This window comes from Entelurus aequoreus, linkage group LG05 (genome assembly GCF_033978785.1).
Source record: "Entelurus aequoreus isolate RoL-2023_Sb linkage group LG05, RoL_Eaeq_v1.1, whole genome shotgun sequence".
In the NCBI taxonomy this organism is placed as follows: Eukaryota; Metazoa; Chordata; class Actinopteri; order Syngnathiformes; family Syngnathidae; genus Entelurus; species Entelurus aequoreus.
The window spans coordinates 83,100,314-83,121,415 of NC_084735.1; the positions used below are offsets into that span (position 1 = coordinate 83,100,314).

At 39.8% G+C, this 21,102-nt stretch overlaps 1 protein-coding gene across 1 annotated transcript in view; it reads left to right on the forward strand.

Moving 5' to 3' along the window:
* The window catches only part of mybbp1a (MYB binding protein (P160) 1a), a 52,213-nt gene that overhangs the window by 1,763 nt on the left and 29,348 nt on the right, over positions 1-21,102 (forward strand). Inside the window, exons 2-14 of the mRNA XM_062049064.1 lie at positions 3,219-3,314; positions 3,377-3,460; positions 3,528-3,602; positions 6,620-6,727; positions 11,467-11,657; positions 11,726-11,893; positions 11,972-12,092; positions 14,725-15,032; positions 15,100-15,204; positions 15,278-15,403; positions 19,040-19,246; positions 19,317-19,425; positions 19,494-19,584. Of these exons, the coding sequence (XP_061905048.1) occupies positions 3,219-3,314; positions 3,377-3,460; positions 3,528-3,602; positions 6,620-6,727; positions 11,467-11,657; positions 11,726-11,893; positions 11,972-12,092; positions 14,725-15,032; positions 15,100-15,204; positions 15,278-15,403; positions 19,040-19,246; positions 19,317-19,425; positions 19,494-19,584 (1,789 nt within the window). The remainder of the gene's footprint in view (positions 1-3,218; positions 3,315-3,376; positions 3,461-3,527; positions 3,603-6,619; positions 6,728-11,466; positions 11,658-11,725; positions 11,894-11,971; positions 12,093-14,724; positions 15,033-15,099; positions 15,205-15,277; positions 15,404-19,039; positions 19,247-19,316; positions 19,426-19,493; positions 19,585-21,102) is intronic.

Genomic DNA, 21,102 nt, shown 5'->3' on the forward strand with positions numbered 1-21,102 from the left:
ACCAGCGTAGGTCGACAGGTTAAAGAGTAATGGCAACGGTTTGTTTTCAACGCCAGTCTGGTTGCTATGGCTTGAAGAACCCGTATGTAGCTCAGTTGCCCGGATGTCGGCCCTCACCCATTAGTAAAAACAGCGCATAGTTTTTTAAATGCACTATATTAATTTATATTATTATGTTTTGTCAACTTGTACTTCTTTGTCATTGCCTGAAATAAATAAATAAATGGGGGGAAAAAATGCAAAAAATGGCATGTTTAGGTAGAAATTTACTAGTAAATACCGCGCATAGAGTTTTTTAAATGCAAAAAATGGCATATTTAGATAGAAATTTACTGGTAAAAACAGCGCATAGAGTTTTTTTAAATGCAAAAAATTGCGTGTTTAGGTAGAAATTTCTAGTAAAAACAGTGCATAGTTTTTTAAAATGCAAAAAATGACGTGTTTAAACTAACACCCTCCCTTCCACATCCTACCTCCCCAGATTGTAAATAATCAAATGTAAATAATCAAATGTAGATACTTATTTTTATGCTTTCTGATCTCTCTCTCTATGTTCACTGCTCGCTGTACATATCCTATGAAGTCAGTCCTACACTGTTTCAATGTCCATTTCTCTGATGATGCAATTGTTGATGACTGAAGTGTTGATATCAACCAAACCTACCCCTCCCCCCTCCACATCCCACACCCCGGATTGTAAATAATGTAAATAATTCAATGTATATACTCTGATGATTATCTTGTGTGATGACTGTATTATGATGATAGTATATATCTGTATCATGAATCAATTTAAGTGGACCCCGACTTAAACAAGTTGAAAAACTTATTCGGGTGTTACCATTTAGTGGTCAATTGTACGGAATATGTACTGTACTGTGCAATCTACTAATAAAAGTTTCAATCAATCAAAATCAGGTAGAAATTTCTAGTAAAAACAGCACATAGTTTTTTAAATCCAAAAAATTGTGTTTTTTTTAAATGCAAAAAATGGCGTGTTTAGGTCAAAATTTACTAGTAAAAACCTAGCATAGAGTTTTTTAAATACAAAAAATTGCTTGTTTAGTTAGAAATTTACTAGTAAAAACAGCGCATAGTTTTTGAAATGCAAAAAATTGCGGTTTTTTTTTAATGCAAAAAAATGGCGCGTTTAGGTAGAAATTTACTAGTAAAAACAGCGCATAGTTTTTTTAAATGCAAAAAATGCGTGTTTAGGTAGAAATTTACTAGTAAAAACAGCGCATAGTTTTTTAATGCCATTTTTAGGTAGAAATTTACTAGTAAAAACAACGCATAGAGTTTTTTAAATGCAAAAAATGGCGTGTTTAGGTAGAAATTTAATAGTAAAAACAGCGCTTAATTTTTTTAATGCAAAAAATGGTGTGTTTAGGTATACATTTATTAGTAAAAACAGCGCATAGTTTTTTAATGCAAAAAATTGCATTTTTTTATGTAGAAATATACTAGTAAAAACAGCGCATAGAGTTTTTAAATGTAAAAAATGGCGTGTTTATGTAGAAATTTACAAGTAAAAACCTAGCAGTTTTTTAATGCAAAAAATGGCGTATTTAGGTAGAAATTTACTAGTAAAAACAGCGCATAGTTTTTAAATGTAAAAAATGGCGTATTTAGGTAGAAATTTACTAGTAAAAACAGCGCATAGTTTTTTAAATGTAAAAAATGGCGTGTATAGGTAGAAATTTACTAGTAAAAACAGCGCATAGTTTTTTAATGCCATTTTTAGGTAGAAATTTACTAGTAAAAACAACGCATAGAGTTTTTTAAATGCAAAAAATGGCGTGTTTAGGTAGAAATGTACTCGTAGAAACAGCGCATAGTTTTTTTAAATGCAAGAAATGGCTTGTTTAGGTAGAAATTTACTAGTAAAAACAGCGCTTAGAGTTTTATAAATGTAAAAAATGGCTTGTTTAGGTAGAACTTTACTAGTAAAAACAGCGCATAGATTTTTAAATGCAAAAAATGGATTGGCTAATGATAGCATAACAATCTGTTTAGCTAAATCACAAGAGCTTGCATGGTCACTTGGAAATGAATAGCTATTGATCATTTAAAAATAATCTATATTGTTTTGCAGTTATGTAATGACGCCAACTAACATTAGAAGCAACTCTCAGTACAACAAAGTACAGTTTTAACATTAACATCATGCCTATATAATGGGTGCGTGTGTCCCAGGGAATGTCCTCTCACATGCGGCCCGTTAAAATATTCAATCCGGTCCGATGGACGTTTTACATATTTATTTTTTAGACCTTTAACATCAACATCATATTGTTAAAGTAGCAATGATTGTCACACACACACTAGGTGTGGTGAAATTTGTCCTCTGCATTTGACCCATCACCCTTTTTCACCCCCTGGGAGGTGAGGGGAGCAGTGGGCAGCAGCGGTGCTGCGCCCGGGAATTATTTTTGGTGATCTAACCCCCAATTCCAACCCTTGATGCTGAGTGCCAAGCAGGGAGGTAATGGGTTCCATTTTTATAGTCTTTGGTATGACTCGTAGGTTTATGACACTTGTAGGTATTTATTACACTTTGCATTCATATTTTGCTGGGTTTTTTTTTTACATTTTTGTTTCGCTTTGTAAAACATACACAACTATGGAGGAGCTGGTCCGAAGTAAAAGAGGAGCGACGTTCATATGTTGTTAATATTCAGTGTTTTATTGTTCAAAGTTAATATTGTAAATCCCACTTCAGTGAAAAACTGCAAAATTCCATTCCGTTTTTTTGAGGTGGTCTGTCATAATGTTTTTAGAATTCTATCGGACATTGTGACTTTTTAGTGTTCCTGAAAAAAAAGGGACCCAAACACACATACTGTACGGCAGATTTTTACAACTAAAGGTGTATTTTTTTTTCTTTCTCACATACACCTTGGCCCCCCCAGACACTTTTTTTCTCTCAATGTGGCCCCTGAGTCAAAATATTTCATTTACAAAGTTTATGTAATTTATTTTTTTTACCGGCCCATATAAAATAATTGGTGTTTGCATCGTCCACACACACGCACAGGGAGCGCATGCACACACACACACACACACACACACACACACACACACACACACACGCGCGCGATTTAAGAGAAGCCGCAAAAAAATCTCTGATACTGATCCTTTTTCAAGGAACATCCAAGTCTTCTTGACAGTTTGCTATTAGCAAGACGTGGCTGAAAAGAGGGCTGTGTTGTGCACAGGAGGATGAGTTGGAGTACGCCATCAAGAGGCTGGTGGACGGTCTGGCTCACACCCGGGAGACGGCGAGGCCCGGATTCAGCCTGGCTCTGGGTCAGGTGTGTGACCGTCGAACTCGCAAGCAGCTCGAATGGGAAATAATAAAACACTTGTTTTCCAGCTCCTGGAATCTTTTGAGGAGCTCCCTCTGCAGGATATCCTCCACAGGATCACCGACAAGCACGACTTGCAAACAGCCAAAAAGGTGAATAATATTTCTGTATTTTTCTTCTCCTTTGGAAAAAGTGTAAATGTGTTGGCTTGTCTTTCAGAAATTGATCAGAACTGCTGCGTTCGGGAGCTTGTTTGGGGTCCTCGCTCTTCATCAGTCTGGTCGCCTCTGTAAAGTGAGTCTTAGTGTGCCATGTTGATACTGTAGTACAGTGGTTCTCTAAGTTTACACCAAGTACTACCTCTGAAAACACTTAACATCATTTATATGCAATAGCGTAGTAGGCCTAAGTGTTCATTATAAACAAGGCACAGGTTTTATTTAAAGGCCTACTGAAAGCCACTACTACCGACCACGCAGTCTGATAGTTTATACATCAATGATGAAATCTTAACATTGCAACACATGCCAATACGGCCGGGTTAACTTATAAAGTGCAATTTTAAATTTCCCGCTAAACTTCCCGTTGAAAACGTCTATGTATGATGACGTATGCGCGTGACGTCACTAGATAAACGGAAGTATTCGGACACCATTGAATCCAATACAAAAAAGCTCTGTTTTCATTTCATAATTCCACAGTATTCTGGACATCTGTGTTGGTGAATCTTTTGCAATTTGTTTAATGAACAATGAAAACTGCAAAGAAGAAAGTTGTAGGTGGGATCGGTGTATTAGCGGCTGGCTGTAGCAACACAACCAGGAGGACTTACTTGGATAGCAGACGCGCTAGCCGGCAACCGCACGGATGATCGGGTGAAGTCCTTCGTCCTTCCGTCGATCGCTGGAACGCAGGTGAGCACGGGTGTTGATGAGCAGATGAGGGCTGGCGTAGGTGGAGCGCTAATGTTTTTATCATAGCTCTGTGAGGTCCCGTTGCTAAGTTAGCTTCAATGGAGTCGTTAGCAACAGCCTTGTTAACCTTTGCCAGGCTGGGAATTATAAACCGTGTAGTTACAGGTCCATGGTTTAATAGTATTGTTGATCTTCTGTCTATCCTTCCAGTCAGGGATTTATTTATTTTGTTTCTATCTGCATTTGAGCCCGATGCTATCACGTTAGCTCCGTAGCTAAAGAGCTTCGCCGATGTATTGTCGTGGAGATAAAAGTCACTGTGAATGTCCATTTCGCGTTCTCGACTCTCATTGTCAAGAGGATATAGTATCCGAGGTGGTTTAGAATACAAATCCGTGATCCACAATAGAAAAAGGAGAAAGTGTGGAATCCAATGAACCAGCTTGTACCTAAGTTACGGTCAGAGCGAAAAAAGATACGTCCTGCACTGCCTCTCTAGTCCTTCAGTCTCACTTTCCTCATCCACAAATCTTTCATCCTCGCTCAAATTAATGGGGTAATCGTCGCTTTCTCGGTCCGAATCTCTCTCGCTGCGTTGTAAACAATGGTAGAATGTGAGGAGTCCTTCCTCTGGTGACGTCACGCTACTTTCTGTACAGGCAAGGCTTTTTTTATCAGCGACCAAAAGTTGCGACCTTTATAGTCGTTGTTCTGTACTAAATCCTTTCATCAAAAATATGGCAATATCGCGAAATGATCAAGTATGACACATAGAATGGATCTGCTAGCCCCGTTTAAATAAAAACAATTAATTTCAGTAGGCCTTTAACAAGTACCATATTTTTCGGACTATAAGGCGCAAAATCGTTTCTTTCCTCAAAACTCGACAGTGCGCCTTATAACCTAATGTACGGAATAATTCTGGTTTTGCTTGCCGACCTCGTAGTTATTTTATTTGGTATATGGTATAGTGATAAGTGTAGATGGCAGTCAAACATAAGAGATAAGTGTCGTCTGCATTATGATGGTAATATGACTCAAGTAAACAACAACATTTTATATGTTCCATTGAAAATTGAAAGTTGAAAATATAGAACATTACACATGGCGCTCAAAAATCTATCAAAATGTTGTAGTACAACTTTGGTAAGCTATGAAGCCGCACCGCTTGATGGACTGTCTGCTTATTAAACATACGAGTATTATTATGGTGTGTGTATAAGGTAAGACATGTTATCTGGCATTTTGTTTCTCAATATTATGCAAAAGCAACTTTTCTTACTTTCTGGTACCTGCTGATCTGTATTTGGGATCTGCATGAATCCTGAAAAATTGCGCGCATCCGCCTTTGTTGTCCGTGCCGACACCGTAGTCGATAAGCTTCTTCTTTTTCTCTATCTTCTTGTTGTGGAACATTCATCCTCCATTGTTGCCATTTCTAATAGTGTCAAGTTCTAACTTATATATCTGTATATCAATACAGTCCGCAAGGGAGGCAGTCTGTGAAGCACACATGATTGTGTGTGCTGCTGGTCCACTAATAGTACTAACTAGGGATGTCCGATAATGGCTTTTTGCCGATATCCGATATTGTCCAACTCTTTAATTACCGATACCGATATCAACCGGTCCAGTATTTTAATGTGTACCGTTGCATCCCTAATAAGTCTCTCTGCATTAAGATGGCAGCTTTTTCTGTTTTTCATGGATAAATGTTTCAATGTTATTTTGACATCCTTGGCTTCAGTGTGATGCAGACTTAACAGTGCTATGCTCCAACTGCTTCATCATGTTTGTCATGATTTCTTTCTTGAATTCAAGGAATATCATCCACTTCTTCTCAGCACTGTCGTTCGCACTCACGTCCTTCTTTTTCATGCTTGTAAAAACAAAGTTATGTCCTTCTCTAGCTATAATCTAATGCTAGCGAGTAAGATAGGCAGATCTTCATTGTGACTTTCACTACACCGACTAGTGGTGGTGGGGATAGATGGATAGATAGTACTTTATTGATTCCTTCAGGAGAGTTCCCTCAGGAGATTAAAAGTCCAGCAGCAGTGTACAGAATTGAGATCAAATTTAAAAAGTAAACAATGGGGGTATAAATGGAAACAAAACAGAAAAATATTACAATAAGAATAAAAATAAAAAGCAAAAATGAGAATAAAAATATAACAGTAAAATAAGAATATAACAAGAGAAACTAGGCAGTAGCGATCACATCTCACAACCGAAAGCATGACAATCAGCTGAGAGACAGCTCTTATGTGGAACACTTTAAGCTTGAAATACTTTCCTGTCTTATGTCATGTCCACCCAGACTGAAAGAAAAATACTACATCATATTTTCTACCTAATGCAGATGGAACTAAGCTGTGACATGTTGTGTCCGTGCAGGAGCCGCTGGTGGTGTTGGGTTGTGTGCAGCTCCTGCAGAACCTCAGCCAGCACAGGCAACACGTGAAGGACCTGCCCAACAAGACCATGATGGACATCCTCACTGAGGTAACAACTTTACAACGCCAGTCCTATCCTACAGTATATCGTCAAAGCCCCTTTCTCTGGCACCGTTGGAAGAGGTAGACCCACGCACACCGGCAAGCGTGGGACGTAGCAGTCATAGAATGACTGTTATGCCAGTGCTTTTTTTCTTCTTCTAACATCTGTTTATTGATATTTTTTGACAAAATAGAAATACAACACAATATAAATCATATGTTCTTCCACCTCCCAAAAAAATGAAAAAAATCAGTAAAATAATTACAAGCAAATATTGAAATTAAGCAGGGATATTCAACTACATCATGAAGAGGGCCGCAGTTTCAAGAGCCCAAGGGTTCAGGGGCCGGACATCGAAATGTGGATGTTTTGTCAGAAAGTTCCCCCGCAGATTATATTTCTTTGAGACTATGTTTACTTAAAGTAAACACATCGGCTTTCACACTGCAATGTAGGGTTGTACGATATACTTAGACTTAGACAAACTTTAATGATCCACAAGGGAAATTGTTCCACACAGTAGCTCAGTTACAAAAGATGGAAAGGACAATTCAGGTATAAAATAGACTAAAAGCAATATAAAATATAACATATATACGTAATATTTACATAACATATGTACAGTATAGGACAGGGGTGGGCAATTAATTTTTACCGGGGGCCGCATGAGCAACCCGAGCACTGCTGGAGGGCCACATCGACAATATTTCAATTAAATTTTGCTCAATATTTTTTTTTATATATACCGTAAGATTAATAATAATAATAATAATTAATAATAGTAATACTTCAACATAGTGTGTGTAACAGCATTCCATGACTAATATAAATAAATTAAAATTAATAATAAATGACAGTAAAATAAGCACACGTATGACTGAGGAGTCATAGTGTAACTTTGTGTGGTGTTTGAGTTGTCCGACTTTTTGTGTGGCCATAAACGCACCAGTGGCTTAGTGGTATGCGTGTTGGTGACAGATGACAAGTTGGTTTTGGCCTGGTTTGTACGGCAGAAAATGACTAGTTTTTCGAGATAGAAGGGTTTTACTCGTGTTTTTGGTGTGGTTATGTCCGAATATAAACAGTTTTGCTCAATAAAGTGATCGATATAACTCCTGTCCTCGAAGCATCTCGATAGACGTTACAATAATTGAACGGTGTTCAATTGAACGGTGTTGACGAACACCATTAGGGCCGCTTGTTGTCACTGTCACTCAAAGTTGCATTGCAATATTACACAGAATAAATGTGTTTATTTTGTTTAGAATTCAGATGGGATTTGATTTGGTGCGCGGCATATATTTGCTGTGCGCAGCGGACGCTTGAGCAGTGCGCAATTGCGCAGGCACGCACCTTAGAGGGAACGTTGCTTGGCAGTCCATGTCTTGTTGGAAACACGCCATTCGTCATCAACTTTTCTCTTTTTAGCGTCTCGGGTGTAAACCGTGCATCACTTGTCGCTGCATGTGCACCTTCACTCGCAGGTTACACACGGACACACGCCCATAAATAATAAGTTTCAAAATAAAAGCAGCACAGTTGTATTGCGCGCACGACATAGGTGTTTTTTCAACTTTATTTTGTAATTTGTGATTGCAGCTGTTCACATTCACTCACAATCACGCACACGCATACGTCCACACGGAAGTAATACAAATAACGATTTTCAAAACAAAAGCAGCACCGTTGTATTGCACACTCGACATAGATACTTTTTAAAATGTATTTTGTAATTTATAATTGGCCTCACGCGGGCCGGACAGGGACGCACAAAGGGCCGGATGCGGCCCACGGGCCGCAGAATGCCCAGGTCTGGTATAGGATATATACTGATATGTTATATTATATGTTTATATACCGGTATTAGTATAATACCGTGATACTAATGAATCATATTCGGTACTATACCGCCTCTGAAAAGTACCGGTCCGCCCCCCCTCCCTCCCAGTTAGCTCCATCTTTTGACGCTTCTTCCACTCCCGTCCTTGCACGCTACACCGCTACAACAAAGATGACGGGGAGAAGACGCTGTTGAAGGTGAGCCACGTAAATAAGACCGCCCACAAAACGGCGCATCAGAAAGCAGCTTGAAGATGGTCTGTAAAACATAATCTATGCAACATTTTGACCAAAGAACCACCATTACATGTTATGTAGACCACAAGGAAGTGTTTTACATTTAGAAAAAATAAAAAAATAATAAAAAATGACACCTTTAATGCGCCTTTTGTATGAAAATAGACCTGACTGGACCCGCTCATCGGCAGTGTGCCTTATAATCCGGTGTGCCCTATGGTCCGGAAAATACGGTAGTTGTAAAAAATAAAAATAAAAAGACAGATACACGTCAAAATGCCAAAATAATGGCGCCGATAATCAGTCGAGTTCTAATTTTGATATTTTTTATTTTTAAAAGCTGTACATCATTTCATGTTTCTCACTTTCAAAAGCAGCCCAATACAACATTTTGATCACTGATGCCGGTAGCACGTTACTCAATAACGCGTTAGTCTAATATGGCGTCTTTTTTCATTAACGACAAATCTAACGTGTTACTATTTCCAAACCAGTAGTCAGATTAAAGTTTATTTAATCCAAGTCACTGTGCGTTACTATTTTTAATTTTTTCCCCTGTAAAAATGTATTTCCAAGTCTTGGAAAGTGACGTCACGTAAGCGACAAGTCACGTTAGCATGAGGATGACACACGTGTGCGACACCCAAGTAAACAACAATGGAGGGCGGAGAGAGAAGCGTGTTTTCAAGTTGGAAATACAGTCATTATTTCGAGTTACAGAAGTTGGTCGGACAGTATGTCGTCGAGGAAATGCTGCCTTTAAGCACAGTTGACTCGCCCTCGTTTCGGGCCATAATAAACAAGATCCTCGCTACGATCGAGGCGGACTTGCCTCACAGAACATCCTTTTAGTCTTACCTGGTGATGGAGAGCAACCTGAAAGCCGCACTGAATGAGGAGTAGACTTTCTGACAAGAGGTTTGAGAGGCTTTTGTTAATGAGGTACAACCACATGCCACTGTTTGATTCGTAACTTGATTATAACAATAGAACAATTACAGCTAACGTGGTGTTATATACACTGTTTTGTAAAACCATGCCTAGCTGTTCTGATGTTGTGAACAACAGGTTCATTGTTCATAAGAAAAGTTCAACATAATTTAATAGTTACATTTATATTTGTAGGTTTTGCTATTGCAGTATTAACAGTCAGGTAAAAAAGACAGTATTTTATTTTATGAAAAATAATTTGTCAACTGCTGTAAAGAAAAACTTTTTTTTTTCTTTTAAATATATATAGATAAAACAAGTATTTATGTCCAGTAAAGAAAGACTGTCATTATTTATTTTTTTAATATGTAAAACAAGTATTTATGTTAAGTAGGGGTGTAACGGTACGTGTATTTGTATTGAACCGTTTCGGTACGGGGGGTTCCGGTTCGGTTCGGAGGTGTACCGAACGAGTTTCCACAAAGACATATTAAGTAGCGTAACGCACGTTGTGTAAACAGTGCACACCGAGGCACAACACACGGCATGCTAGCAGCTAACGGGCTACGATAGACTGACCATACGTCCTCTTTTCACCGGACATGTCCTCTTTTGCGGAGCTGTCAGGGCGGAGTTTCTTAAATGCCTCGAATGTCCGGCATTTTGAGTTAGGGTTGCGTGTATTTTCAATGTACGTTCAGGGTTAAGAAGGGGTTAAAAACAACACAAATTGTGCGGGCAGCAGCATTTGTGAGGGAGGGGCAGAGACCGAGAGAGCAAGAGAGTTATGATAAACGCGCATGCGTCGCCAGGCTCTGCTTTTTATCCATAGATTTATCAGATTCAATTTTTTATTATCTCTCGCAGGTGTGTCAAAAGTGTGCCCCGGAGGCCATTTGCGGCCCACAGCTAATGTTTTAAAGGCCCACGGCACATTCTAAAAATACTATTAAAATAAACAAAAACATAACAAAAGTGAAATAAAAAAGCTTAAAGGTTAAATGTAATTTATAAAAAGTTGCAATGTTGACTAATAAAACAAAGCTGTTTTTTTTTCTTTCAAACTGTCATTGCTCAAAACATAATATTGAATCAAAATCAATGTTATTATGAATTATTGACCTATGCAAGGTTCCCATTACTTCACATCAAATATTCCTCTAAGAAAAATATTTTTGGTGGAAGACTTTGCAAATTTGGTAAATAAATAACCCAAAAATGTATATTTTGTTGTTTTCTTACTGTACTGAAAATGAACCGAACCGTGACCTCTAAACTGAGGTACGTACCGAACCGAAATTTTTGTGTACCGTTACACCCCTAATGTTAAGTGCACTTGTTGATGTTAAATAAAGTGATTGGCAAAACCGCTTGTCATATTTATGTTGCGGCGGCGGGTGTAATGTCGGTAGCTGCATTGCTGAATGTAACTAATAAAGTAACTTGTAATCTAACTTAGTTACTTTTAAAATCAACTAATCAGTAAAGTAACTAAGTTACTTTCTAAAGGAGTAATCGGTAGTCATTAATCAGATTAGTTTTTCAAGGTAACCGTGGCAACACTGATTTTGATATGTTCCAGTTTCAAAAGCAGTACAATAATTGATTGTTTTTTTAAGAAAAAAACTGCTTACATGTCGGTTTTGTGTTTGTTAGCATCATTGTTCTGGTTCCATTACACCTATATATCCCATGCTTAGCAGTAGTGTTGACCTGCTGCATGTGTGTGTGGCGTGCAGGTTCCCGAGAAGGTGTTTGAGGAGGTCCTGCTGAGCGCCCTGAAGACTGACCTGGAGTCGGCCTTCAAGACCCCGGAGCAGCTGCAGCTGCTGCTGGTGGCGCTGGAGCGCTTCCCACAAAGCCTCAAGCCCAAAAAGCTGAAAAAGCTGCTGGGCTCCTCCAACATCATCAACGACGACAACATCTCCAAGTAAGAAGAGGAAGAAGACCAGGGTCAGCCCTCTTGGTCCTTTCCATGACCAGGGTCTTCTCTTTCAGGCTGACTGAGGTTCTGAAGCTGTCTGTTCAGTACGTGAAGAAGGAGTGTGTCCTTCCTGCCGTCTTCATGGACCTGCTCAAGCTCTCCTTGAGGGAAAATAGCTTCCAGCTTTTCTGGAATGGAGCCATCGTGGATGGAATGTTGTGGCAGCCGCCAGGACCCGCACAGTGAGTGCCAATGGAATGTTGATTGATTGATTAAACGTCCTTAGAGGCATGTCTCAGCATTATGTGTTTGGTGAGCAGCTACATCAGCTTCCGCCTGTTGGGCAGCGCTCTGCCGCTGCTGTCGCTGGCCCAGCTCAAAGAGGTGCTGTCTGGGAAGGTGATGAAGCAATACGGCGAGCACTTGGTGGCGTCTGCTCAGGTCAGTTTACATCGATACTAACGCTAATGAACGTTTTCAGGTCTGTTTACTTTTTAATATTTACATCTATGCTACATAGCTAACTCTAATGAACGTTTGCAGGTCTGTTTACATTTTAATATTTACATCTGTGCTACATTGCTAATGCTAATGAAAATTTGCAGGTTTGTTTACATTTTAATATTTACATCGATGCGACATCGCTAACGCTAATGAACATTTTCAGGTTTATTTGAATATTTGCATCTGTGCTACATAGCTCACGCTAATGAACATTTGCATGCCGGTTTACTACTATGCTACATTTGTAAGACCAAAGAACATTTTCAGGTCAGTTTACATCCCAGTATTGTAATCTTTGCTACATTATTAAGGCTAATTAATGTGTTCAGGTCAGATTACGTCACGTCCGTTGTGTCCTTGGGCTAGACACTTCACCCTTTGCCTCTGATGGCTGCTGGTTAGCGCCTTGCATGGCAGCTCCCGCCATCAGTGTGTGAATGTGTGTGTGAATGGGTAAATGTGGAAATACTGTCAAAGCGCTTTGAGTACCTTGAAGGTAGAAAAGCGCTATACAAGTATAACCCATTTATTTATTTATTTATAATATTCACATCTATACTACGTAGCTAATGCTAATGAACGTTTTCAGGTCAGTTTTAGTTCCAATATTTAAATGTATGCTACATTGTTAACGCTAATGAGCATTTTTGGGTCAGATAACGTTTTAATATTTACATCTATGCTACATAGCTAATAGTGGGGGTAGAAATAATCGATTTTTAGATGCATAGCAATTAAGACATGGACGATTATAGAATCCATTAGTAAACGTCAATAATCTATTTATTCATTGTAAATAAAGTAATGCAGACCGTTCTAAAATTTAGCTGACGGCGGCTCCTTTATTATCGGGATCTTACGGTCCAGTTTTGCACACATTTTCATTAATTCAATAAATGTCGGAATTATTTTAACTGTTTCTTATTCCAAATGAATTGTTTTTTGTAAAGTTCCAAGTAGGGCTGCAACAACTAATCGATTAAATCGATTACAATCGATTATACAAATAGTTGGCGATTAATTTAGTCATCAATTTGTTGGATCTATGCTATGCGCATGCGCAGAGGCTACTTATTTTTAATTTTTTTATTTTATTTTTTAAAATAAACCTTTATTTATAAACTGCAACATTTACAAACAGCTGAGAAGCAATAATCAAAATAAGTATGGTGCCAGTATGCTGGTTTTTTCCCCCAATAAAATACTGGAAAGGATAGAAATGTAGTTTGTCTCTTTTATCCGATTATTAATCGATTAATCAAAGTAATAATCGACAGATTAATCGATGATCAAATTAGTTGTTAGTTGCAGCCCTAGTTCCAAGTAATAAACACTTATTTAATGAAACGAAAATAAATGTAAAACCAATATTTACATCTATGCTACATAGCTAACGCTAATGAACAGTTTCAGGTCAGTTTACGTTCCAATATTCATATCTATGCGATATCACTAACGTTAATGAACGTTTTCAGGTCAGTTTTCATTTTAATATTTACATCTATGCTACAACGCTCACGCTAAAGAACATTTTCATGTCAATTTACTTCCTAATATCTACATTTATGCTACATTGTTAACACTGTAAACCAACCTGAACATTTACAGGTTGGTTTGCATCCCAATATTTACATCTATGCTAAATCGCTAATGAATGTTTTTGGGTCGGTTTACAACCCAATATTTACATCTATACTACATTGCTACCGCTAATGAACGTTTTCACGTCCGCTTACGTTCCAATATTTATATTTATGCTCCATTGCTAATGCTAATAAATATTTGCAGGTCAGTTTAGAGCTACGCTACATTGTTAACGCTAATGAACATTTTCAGGTCAGTTTACGTTCCAATATGTAAATCTATGCTACATCGCTAACGCTAATGAATGTTTTCAGGTCAGTTTACGTTCCAATATGTAAATCTATGCTACACCGCTAACGCTAATGAATGTTTTCAGGTCAGTTTACATTTTAATATTTGCATCTGTGCTACATAGCTAACGCTAAAGAACGTTTGCAGGTCAGTTTACGTCCCGATATTTACATCTTTGCTACATCGCTGGTGCTAATGAACGTGGCTGGGCTTCTTCTTCCTGTTTTGTGGCGTCATTTGTTGCTAGGCAGTGTTCACTTCAAAAGTCCGCCAATGAAAGCGCTGTGAGAAAAGTTTTGGTATTAACGGTTGATACAGCAAGCTATTATTGATGTTTGAACTCCTCTACACGTCTTCTCACACTATTTGAAGAAATACACAACTTCAAAATTCTTACACTTACAATTTAAATATCATAGTTTTCTTATTAGATGTTACTTTTTACTACATTATCGATATCATGTACATTACTTCTAAATTATCAAGTAAAATGTTCTTATTGGAGAAAGCTCTTAGATAAAACATGAAATATTTTAATACTCTGCGCTCTCTGTTGAACTTTTATGTTTTCAAAATAGTTTAAATAATGTTAAACATTGGTATTTTTTTTGAAGTATTTTCATTGATAATGTTAAACAAAGTATTGGTATAAAAATAATGATAAACATGAATATTACAATTTTGTCCGTTGCAGAAACAAGATCGTTTCAAGTTGGCGCCAGAGATGGACACGTACGTGTCAGACTTCCTGCAGGGCTGCGAGGACGCCGACAAGCAGATGGCGGTGATGGTGGCCTTCTCCTCGCTCGCCCACCGGGGCTCCCCGGTGGTGCCGTGCGTGTGGCGCGTGGTGCAGCACCTGCGGCCGCCGGCGCTGCGGAGCTACGTGGCGTGGCTGAAGAGCAACTTCCTGGACCCGAGGATGGAGCGGCTGCTGCACTTGAGCGTCCGCAAGCAGAAGAAGGAGCAGAAGAAGGAGCGCTGGCAGGAAGAGCAGGATTGGTAAAGCGTCACCAGCGATCACCTGTGACCCCAGATGAGACGCCTCACCTCTCACTTCCCTCATCAGGAAAGACTCGTCCCGCCTGAGGAAGTGGATCCTGGGTAGACTGACCTCCATCGTGGACAACCACCAGGTGAAGAAGGACGAGGACACCATCATGGAAGTGGCCAGGTCGGAGACGCAGACTTTTTCCCTCCCCCATGAAGGAGGACATCATCTTAAGCGCTTTCTTTATCTTCTTCAGGTTCATCTTCTTCCACGCCTTCTTCAGCACCAAGAAGGCGAGCGCCGACATTCCAGAGACGGAGGAGCAGCTCCATGTCCCGCTGGACGCCGCAACCAGAGCAGCGATGGTCAATTTCTTCTTTGGGTGAGGGCTCTTTAATTTAATGTTGTTATACCGCCGTCTTATTCCTGTGAGATCCCCTAAATGAGTGAATGTTATTGGTCCTGGGGACCTAAAAGGGTTTTAGCCATAAATATTTGTTTTCACTTTCAGCGCTTAAATCTGTAGATCACATTCAGGTCTAGAGACTTAGACTTCCTTTATTGTCATTCAAATTTGAACTTTACAGTACAGATAAGAACAAAGTTTTGTTGCATTAGCTCAGGGGTCACCAAACTTTTTGACCCGGGGGCCACATTGGGTTAAAAAAATGTGGCCAAACAATTTTGTAGAATAGCCTTCATTTCTAAGAACAAGAATAGACTGTTGAGTTTCAGATGAAAGTTCTCTTTTTCTGGCCATTTTGAGCGTTTAATTGACCCCACAAATGTGATGCTCCAGAAACTCAATCTGCTCAAAGGAAGGTCAGTTTTGTAGCTTCTGTAACGAGCTAAACTGTTTTCAGATGTGTGAACATGACTGCACAAGGGTTTTCTAATCATCAATTAGCCTTCTGAGCCAATGAGCAAACACATTGTACCATTAGAACACTGGAGTGATAGTTGCTGGAAATGGGCCTCCATACACCTATGTAGATATTGCACCAAAAACCAGACATTTGCAGCTAGAATAGTCATTTACCACATTAGCAATGTATAGAGTGTATTTCTTTAAAGTTAAGACTAGTTTAAAGTTATCTTCATTGAAAAGTACAGTGCTTTTCCTTCAAAAATAAGGACATTTCAATGTGACCCCAAACTTTTGAACGGTAGTGTATATATATATTAAAAAATAAAAAAAATGAAAAATAAATATATATATATATATATATATATATATATATACACATACATACATACATACATACATACATACAATACAGGCCAAAAGTTTGGACACACCTTCTCATTCAATGCGTTTTCTTTATTTTCATCACTATTTAGACTGTAGATTGTCACTGAAGGCATCAAAGCTATGAATGAACACATGTGGAGTTATGTACTTAACACAAAAAGGTGGAATAACTGACAACATGTTTTATATTCTAGTTTCTTCAAAATAGCCACCCTTTGCTCTGATTAATGGCAGTCAGGTATGGGGGACTTTTTCGCACACTCTTGGCATTCTCTCCATGAGCTTCAAGAGGTAGTCACCTGAAATGGTTTTCACTTCACGGGTGTGCGTGAAGCTCACCGAGAGAATGCCAAGAGTGTGCAAAGCAGTAATCAGAGCACAGAGTGGCTATTTTGAAGAAAATCGAATATAAAACATGTTTTCAGTCATTTCGCCTTTTTTTTTGTATTTGGGATCTGCATAAATGCTGAAAAGTTGCGCACACCGTAGTCGATGAGCTTCTTCTTTTTCTCTATTTTCTTGTTATGGGACATTCATCCTCTGCTGTTGCCATTTCTAATATAAAGTAGTGTGAAATTCTAACTTATATCTGTCAGTAAACTCGCCATGAAAGCGCTAAAACATACCGGTGTAGTGAGTTTACATTATTCACCCAAGAAACTTTAGTTATTAAGAGAGTTCCGGTCGGACGCTTTTTCACGGGACACATTTTCGGCCTTGTTGTTTCCGGATGAGGAGATGTTGCTCCGTTATTGATTTAAGTAAAGTCTGAATGTCATTAAAACAGTTAGCTCCATCTTTTGACACTTATTGCACACCCGTCCTTGCACGCTACACCGCTACAACAAAGATGACGGGGAGAAGACGCTGCCAAAGGTGAGCCACGTAAATAAGATAATAAATAAGCTCGACTGTCAGAAAGCGGCATGAAGATGATCTGTAAAACATAATCTATGCAACATTTTGACCAAAGAACCACCATTACATGTTATGTAGACAACAAGGAAGTGTTTTACATTTAGAAGAAAAAAAAAGACTCCTTTAATGCGCCCTATAATCCGGTGCACCTTATATATGAAAAAAGATCGAAATAGACCAGGGGTCGGCAACCCGCGGCTCCGGAGCCGCATGCGGCTCTTTGACCACTCTGATGCGGCTCAGCTGCATACTTGCCGACCCTCCCGGTTTTCCTGCCGACCCTCCCGGTTTTCCAACGACCCTCCCGGTTTTCCCAGCAGACTGCCTCTCCTAGAAATCTCCCAGGGTAAATATTATCCTATTTTCACTCTAATTACTTAATCAAGGGCGTGCCCTAATGGCACTGCATTAATTGTCCTCTATAGCATTTACAAACAGCGTGCCAGCCCGGCCACATGTTATATGTTGCTTTTACTTGCACACGTAGGCGACAGCAAGGCATACTTGTTCAACAGCCACACAGCTTACACTGACGGTGGCCGTATAAGTTAAAGTTAAAAAGTTAACTTTAACACTGTTACGTTACAAATATGCGCCACACCGTGAACCCACACCAAAAAAGAATGACAAAAACATTTCTGGAGAACATCCGCACCGTAACACAACACAACAAATACCCAGAATCCCATGCAGCCCTAACTCTTCCGGTCTACATTATACACCCCCGCTACCACCAAACCCCCCCCACACATCAACACCCCCCCCACCCCCCTCTCCGTGCGTCGGTTGAGCGGAAGAGTTAGTGCTGCATGGGATCCTGGGTATTTGTTGTGTTGTGTTTATGTTGTGTTACAGTGCAGATGTTCTCCAGAAATGTCTTTGTCATTCTTTTTTGGTGTGGGTTCAAAGTGTGGCGCATATTTGTAACGTAACAGTGTTAAAGTTGTTTTTGTACGACTACCGTCAGTGTAAGCTGTGTGGCTGTTGAACAAGTATGCCTTGCTGGCACTTACGTGATCTAGCAAAAGCTACATTCAACATGTAACCAAGCAGGTACGCTATTTGGGCAGGCTGTAGAGGGCGCTAAAAGCAGTGCCAGCACGTCCTGAAATTTGGGAGTCTCCCGGAAAATTGAGAGAGTTGGCAAGAAAGACGCTATCAAGCGCCATTCAATTAAAAGTCGCGGGCCGCACTAACATTAAATTTCCTTATTAAGATGCGTGCCGGTGCGTGTGTCAGAGACCCCTGGTTAACATAGCGCAAAGCAATTTAAGCTTTGTATGCGGTGTTTTTCATTTTAAATTTTCAAAATTTTTTTGTGGCTCCCATTGTTTTCTTTAATTTGTGAAACTTTCCAAAATGGCTCTTTGAGTGGTAAAGGTTGCCGACCCCTGAAATAGACCATTCATCGGCATGCGCCTTATAATCCGGTGCGCCCTATGGTCCGAAAAATACGGTACACTTAACAGGATTTGCACGTATTTCAAAGGGGAAATGCTTGGATTCATTTGGTTTTCACGGAAAAAGCGTTGTAAAATAAGAGGCTTATAGTATATTGAAAAATGGCCTTTATAAATGGGAGTCAATGGGGGACAAAAGGGTCCCAGGGAACTCCAGTGTATACTCACTCAATAGCTTGTGCTCAAAATAACTTTAAAATGAATGCCTTTACAACTCCTATTTCATCCCACTAACCTTTAAAATGAACATTCTGTTGCGTGATGTCATTTGCTGAGGTAATATGAGGACCTAGAAAGGTCCCAGGTCTCCCCAAGGGAATTAAAAACAACAACAGGAGGTTGCCTACAGCCACCAATAAGTTTTTTTTGTGATGTGTGTATGACCCAGACTGCTGATGTCCATGCACAACCTGCCGCTGGCTGACGACACGGCGAAAGAGCAGGCGCCGAACCACAAGCGCACTCTGGGCGTGACGGCGGATGGCACCTTGTGGATCTACCACCTGGTCGAGTACGCCCAAGTCCTGCTCAGCAAGCCAAAACTTGTGCAGAGCGCCCAGACCTTCAGTCTTGAGCAGAGGCAGGCCTGGGACAGGTGGGAGTGCGTCGGTCTTCACCTGTCCCGTGACCGTAGCAAGTGGTTGAAAGTGGAGCTTTTCTTGCAGCATGCTGGAGTCGGTGGCCAGCCTGAAGAAGAAAGCCAAGAAAGGACACTCCGCTGAGAGCCGCGCCTTCCAGCAGCTCTTCCTCTTGGTCGGCCTGCACCTCTTCAAGGTACTTCAAGGCACAGAACACACTTAGGAAGTCAATCCCACGGATTAAGAAAAATATTGTTTGTGCAGGCTCCAGATGAGCTCCTGGACATTATGAGGGACCTGCAGAGCTGCGTGAACAAAGCCCAGCTGGCGACCAAGAAGAAGAAGGCGAAACAAGGTAAGTCTTATTTTATGATAGCTATTGCTTATTTGAACTTTTGTTGATATGTGGTACTATTTTATTTGTCATGTTTGATCATTTAGTTATCATGAACTCTTTGGTTTATTGATTTTTTGTTTATCTACCATATTTTCCGCACCATAAGGCGCCCCGTGTTATTAGCCGCACGTTCAATGAACGGCATATTTCAAAACTTTGTTTACCTATTAGCCGCCCCGTGCTATTAGCCGCACCTACGCTACGCTAAAGGGAATGTCAACAAAACAGTCAGATAGGTCAGTCAAACTTTAATAATATATTACAAACCAGCGTTCTAACAAATCTGTTCACTCCCAAAATGTAATGTGCAAATGTGCAATCACAAAAATAGTAACACTCAAAATAGTGCAGAGCAATAGCAACATCAATAACTCAACGTTGCTCATACGTTAGTGTCACACAACACACAAAATAAACATTCAAAGCTCACTTTCTGAAGTTATTACTCATCCACAAATCCATCGAATTATTCTTCTTCGGTGTGCTTCACTTGTTTTTTGGCACCATCTGTGAAGTGGCATGCAGTCGTAGATCAACAGGGACGTAGCTGCGTGAAAAAAGTCACCCGGTGTCTTCGCTCATCTTTTCTTCATCCATCCATCCCTTCGAGTTAGCTTTTATGATGACGCCGGCTGGAAAGTTCTCTTTTGGCAAGGTCTTCCTTTTGAATATCACCGTGGGTGAAAGTTTCTGGCCGTTAGCATGGCAAGCTAGCTAGCTCACGGTGAAGGACGACTTCTCATTGCCTGTGGTGCGAATATTCACCGTACGTGTTCCCGTTGTATCCACAGTGCGGTTCACATGAATATCAAAAGTCAGTGGAACCTTGTACGCGTGTCTCTTAGTAGGAGACATTTTGTGGTCTTTACAGAAACACACAAACGAAATGAAACGTAATATCCGCGCGCTTCTTCTTCTACGGGGGCGGGTGCTCACCTTGGCGGTTGCTTACAGTAGAAGAAGAAGCGCTTCCTCTTCTATGGAGCGGTTGCTTACCGTAGAAGCGCTTCCTCTTCTATGGGGAAAAAAGATGGCGGCTGTTTACCGTAGTTGCGAGACCTAAACTTTATGAAAATGAATATTAATATTAATCCATATATAAGGCGCACCGGGTTATTAGCCGCAATGTCAGCTTTTGAGAAAAATTGTGGTTTTTAGGTGCGGCTTATGGTGCGGAAAATACGGTAAGTTTTATTTATCATGTTTTAAGATGTATTGATATTCAGGGTTGCTATGATTAGTCAACACAGTGGACAAATGTCAACAATAAAATTTGTCGTCGACAATAATCATGTCGTCGTAAATCGGGTTTTTCCGGGCGGAAGCGGGTGCGCACCGCCACTCACAAAAACATTGTCAGTTATAACATGTAAAGTGTGAGAACATTCCCTCTTATTTGTATTAAAAACATGAATATCTTGCTCATTTTGCAAAGCGGACCTTGTTTTTATGGCAGTACATCTGTGATACGCGAGC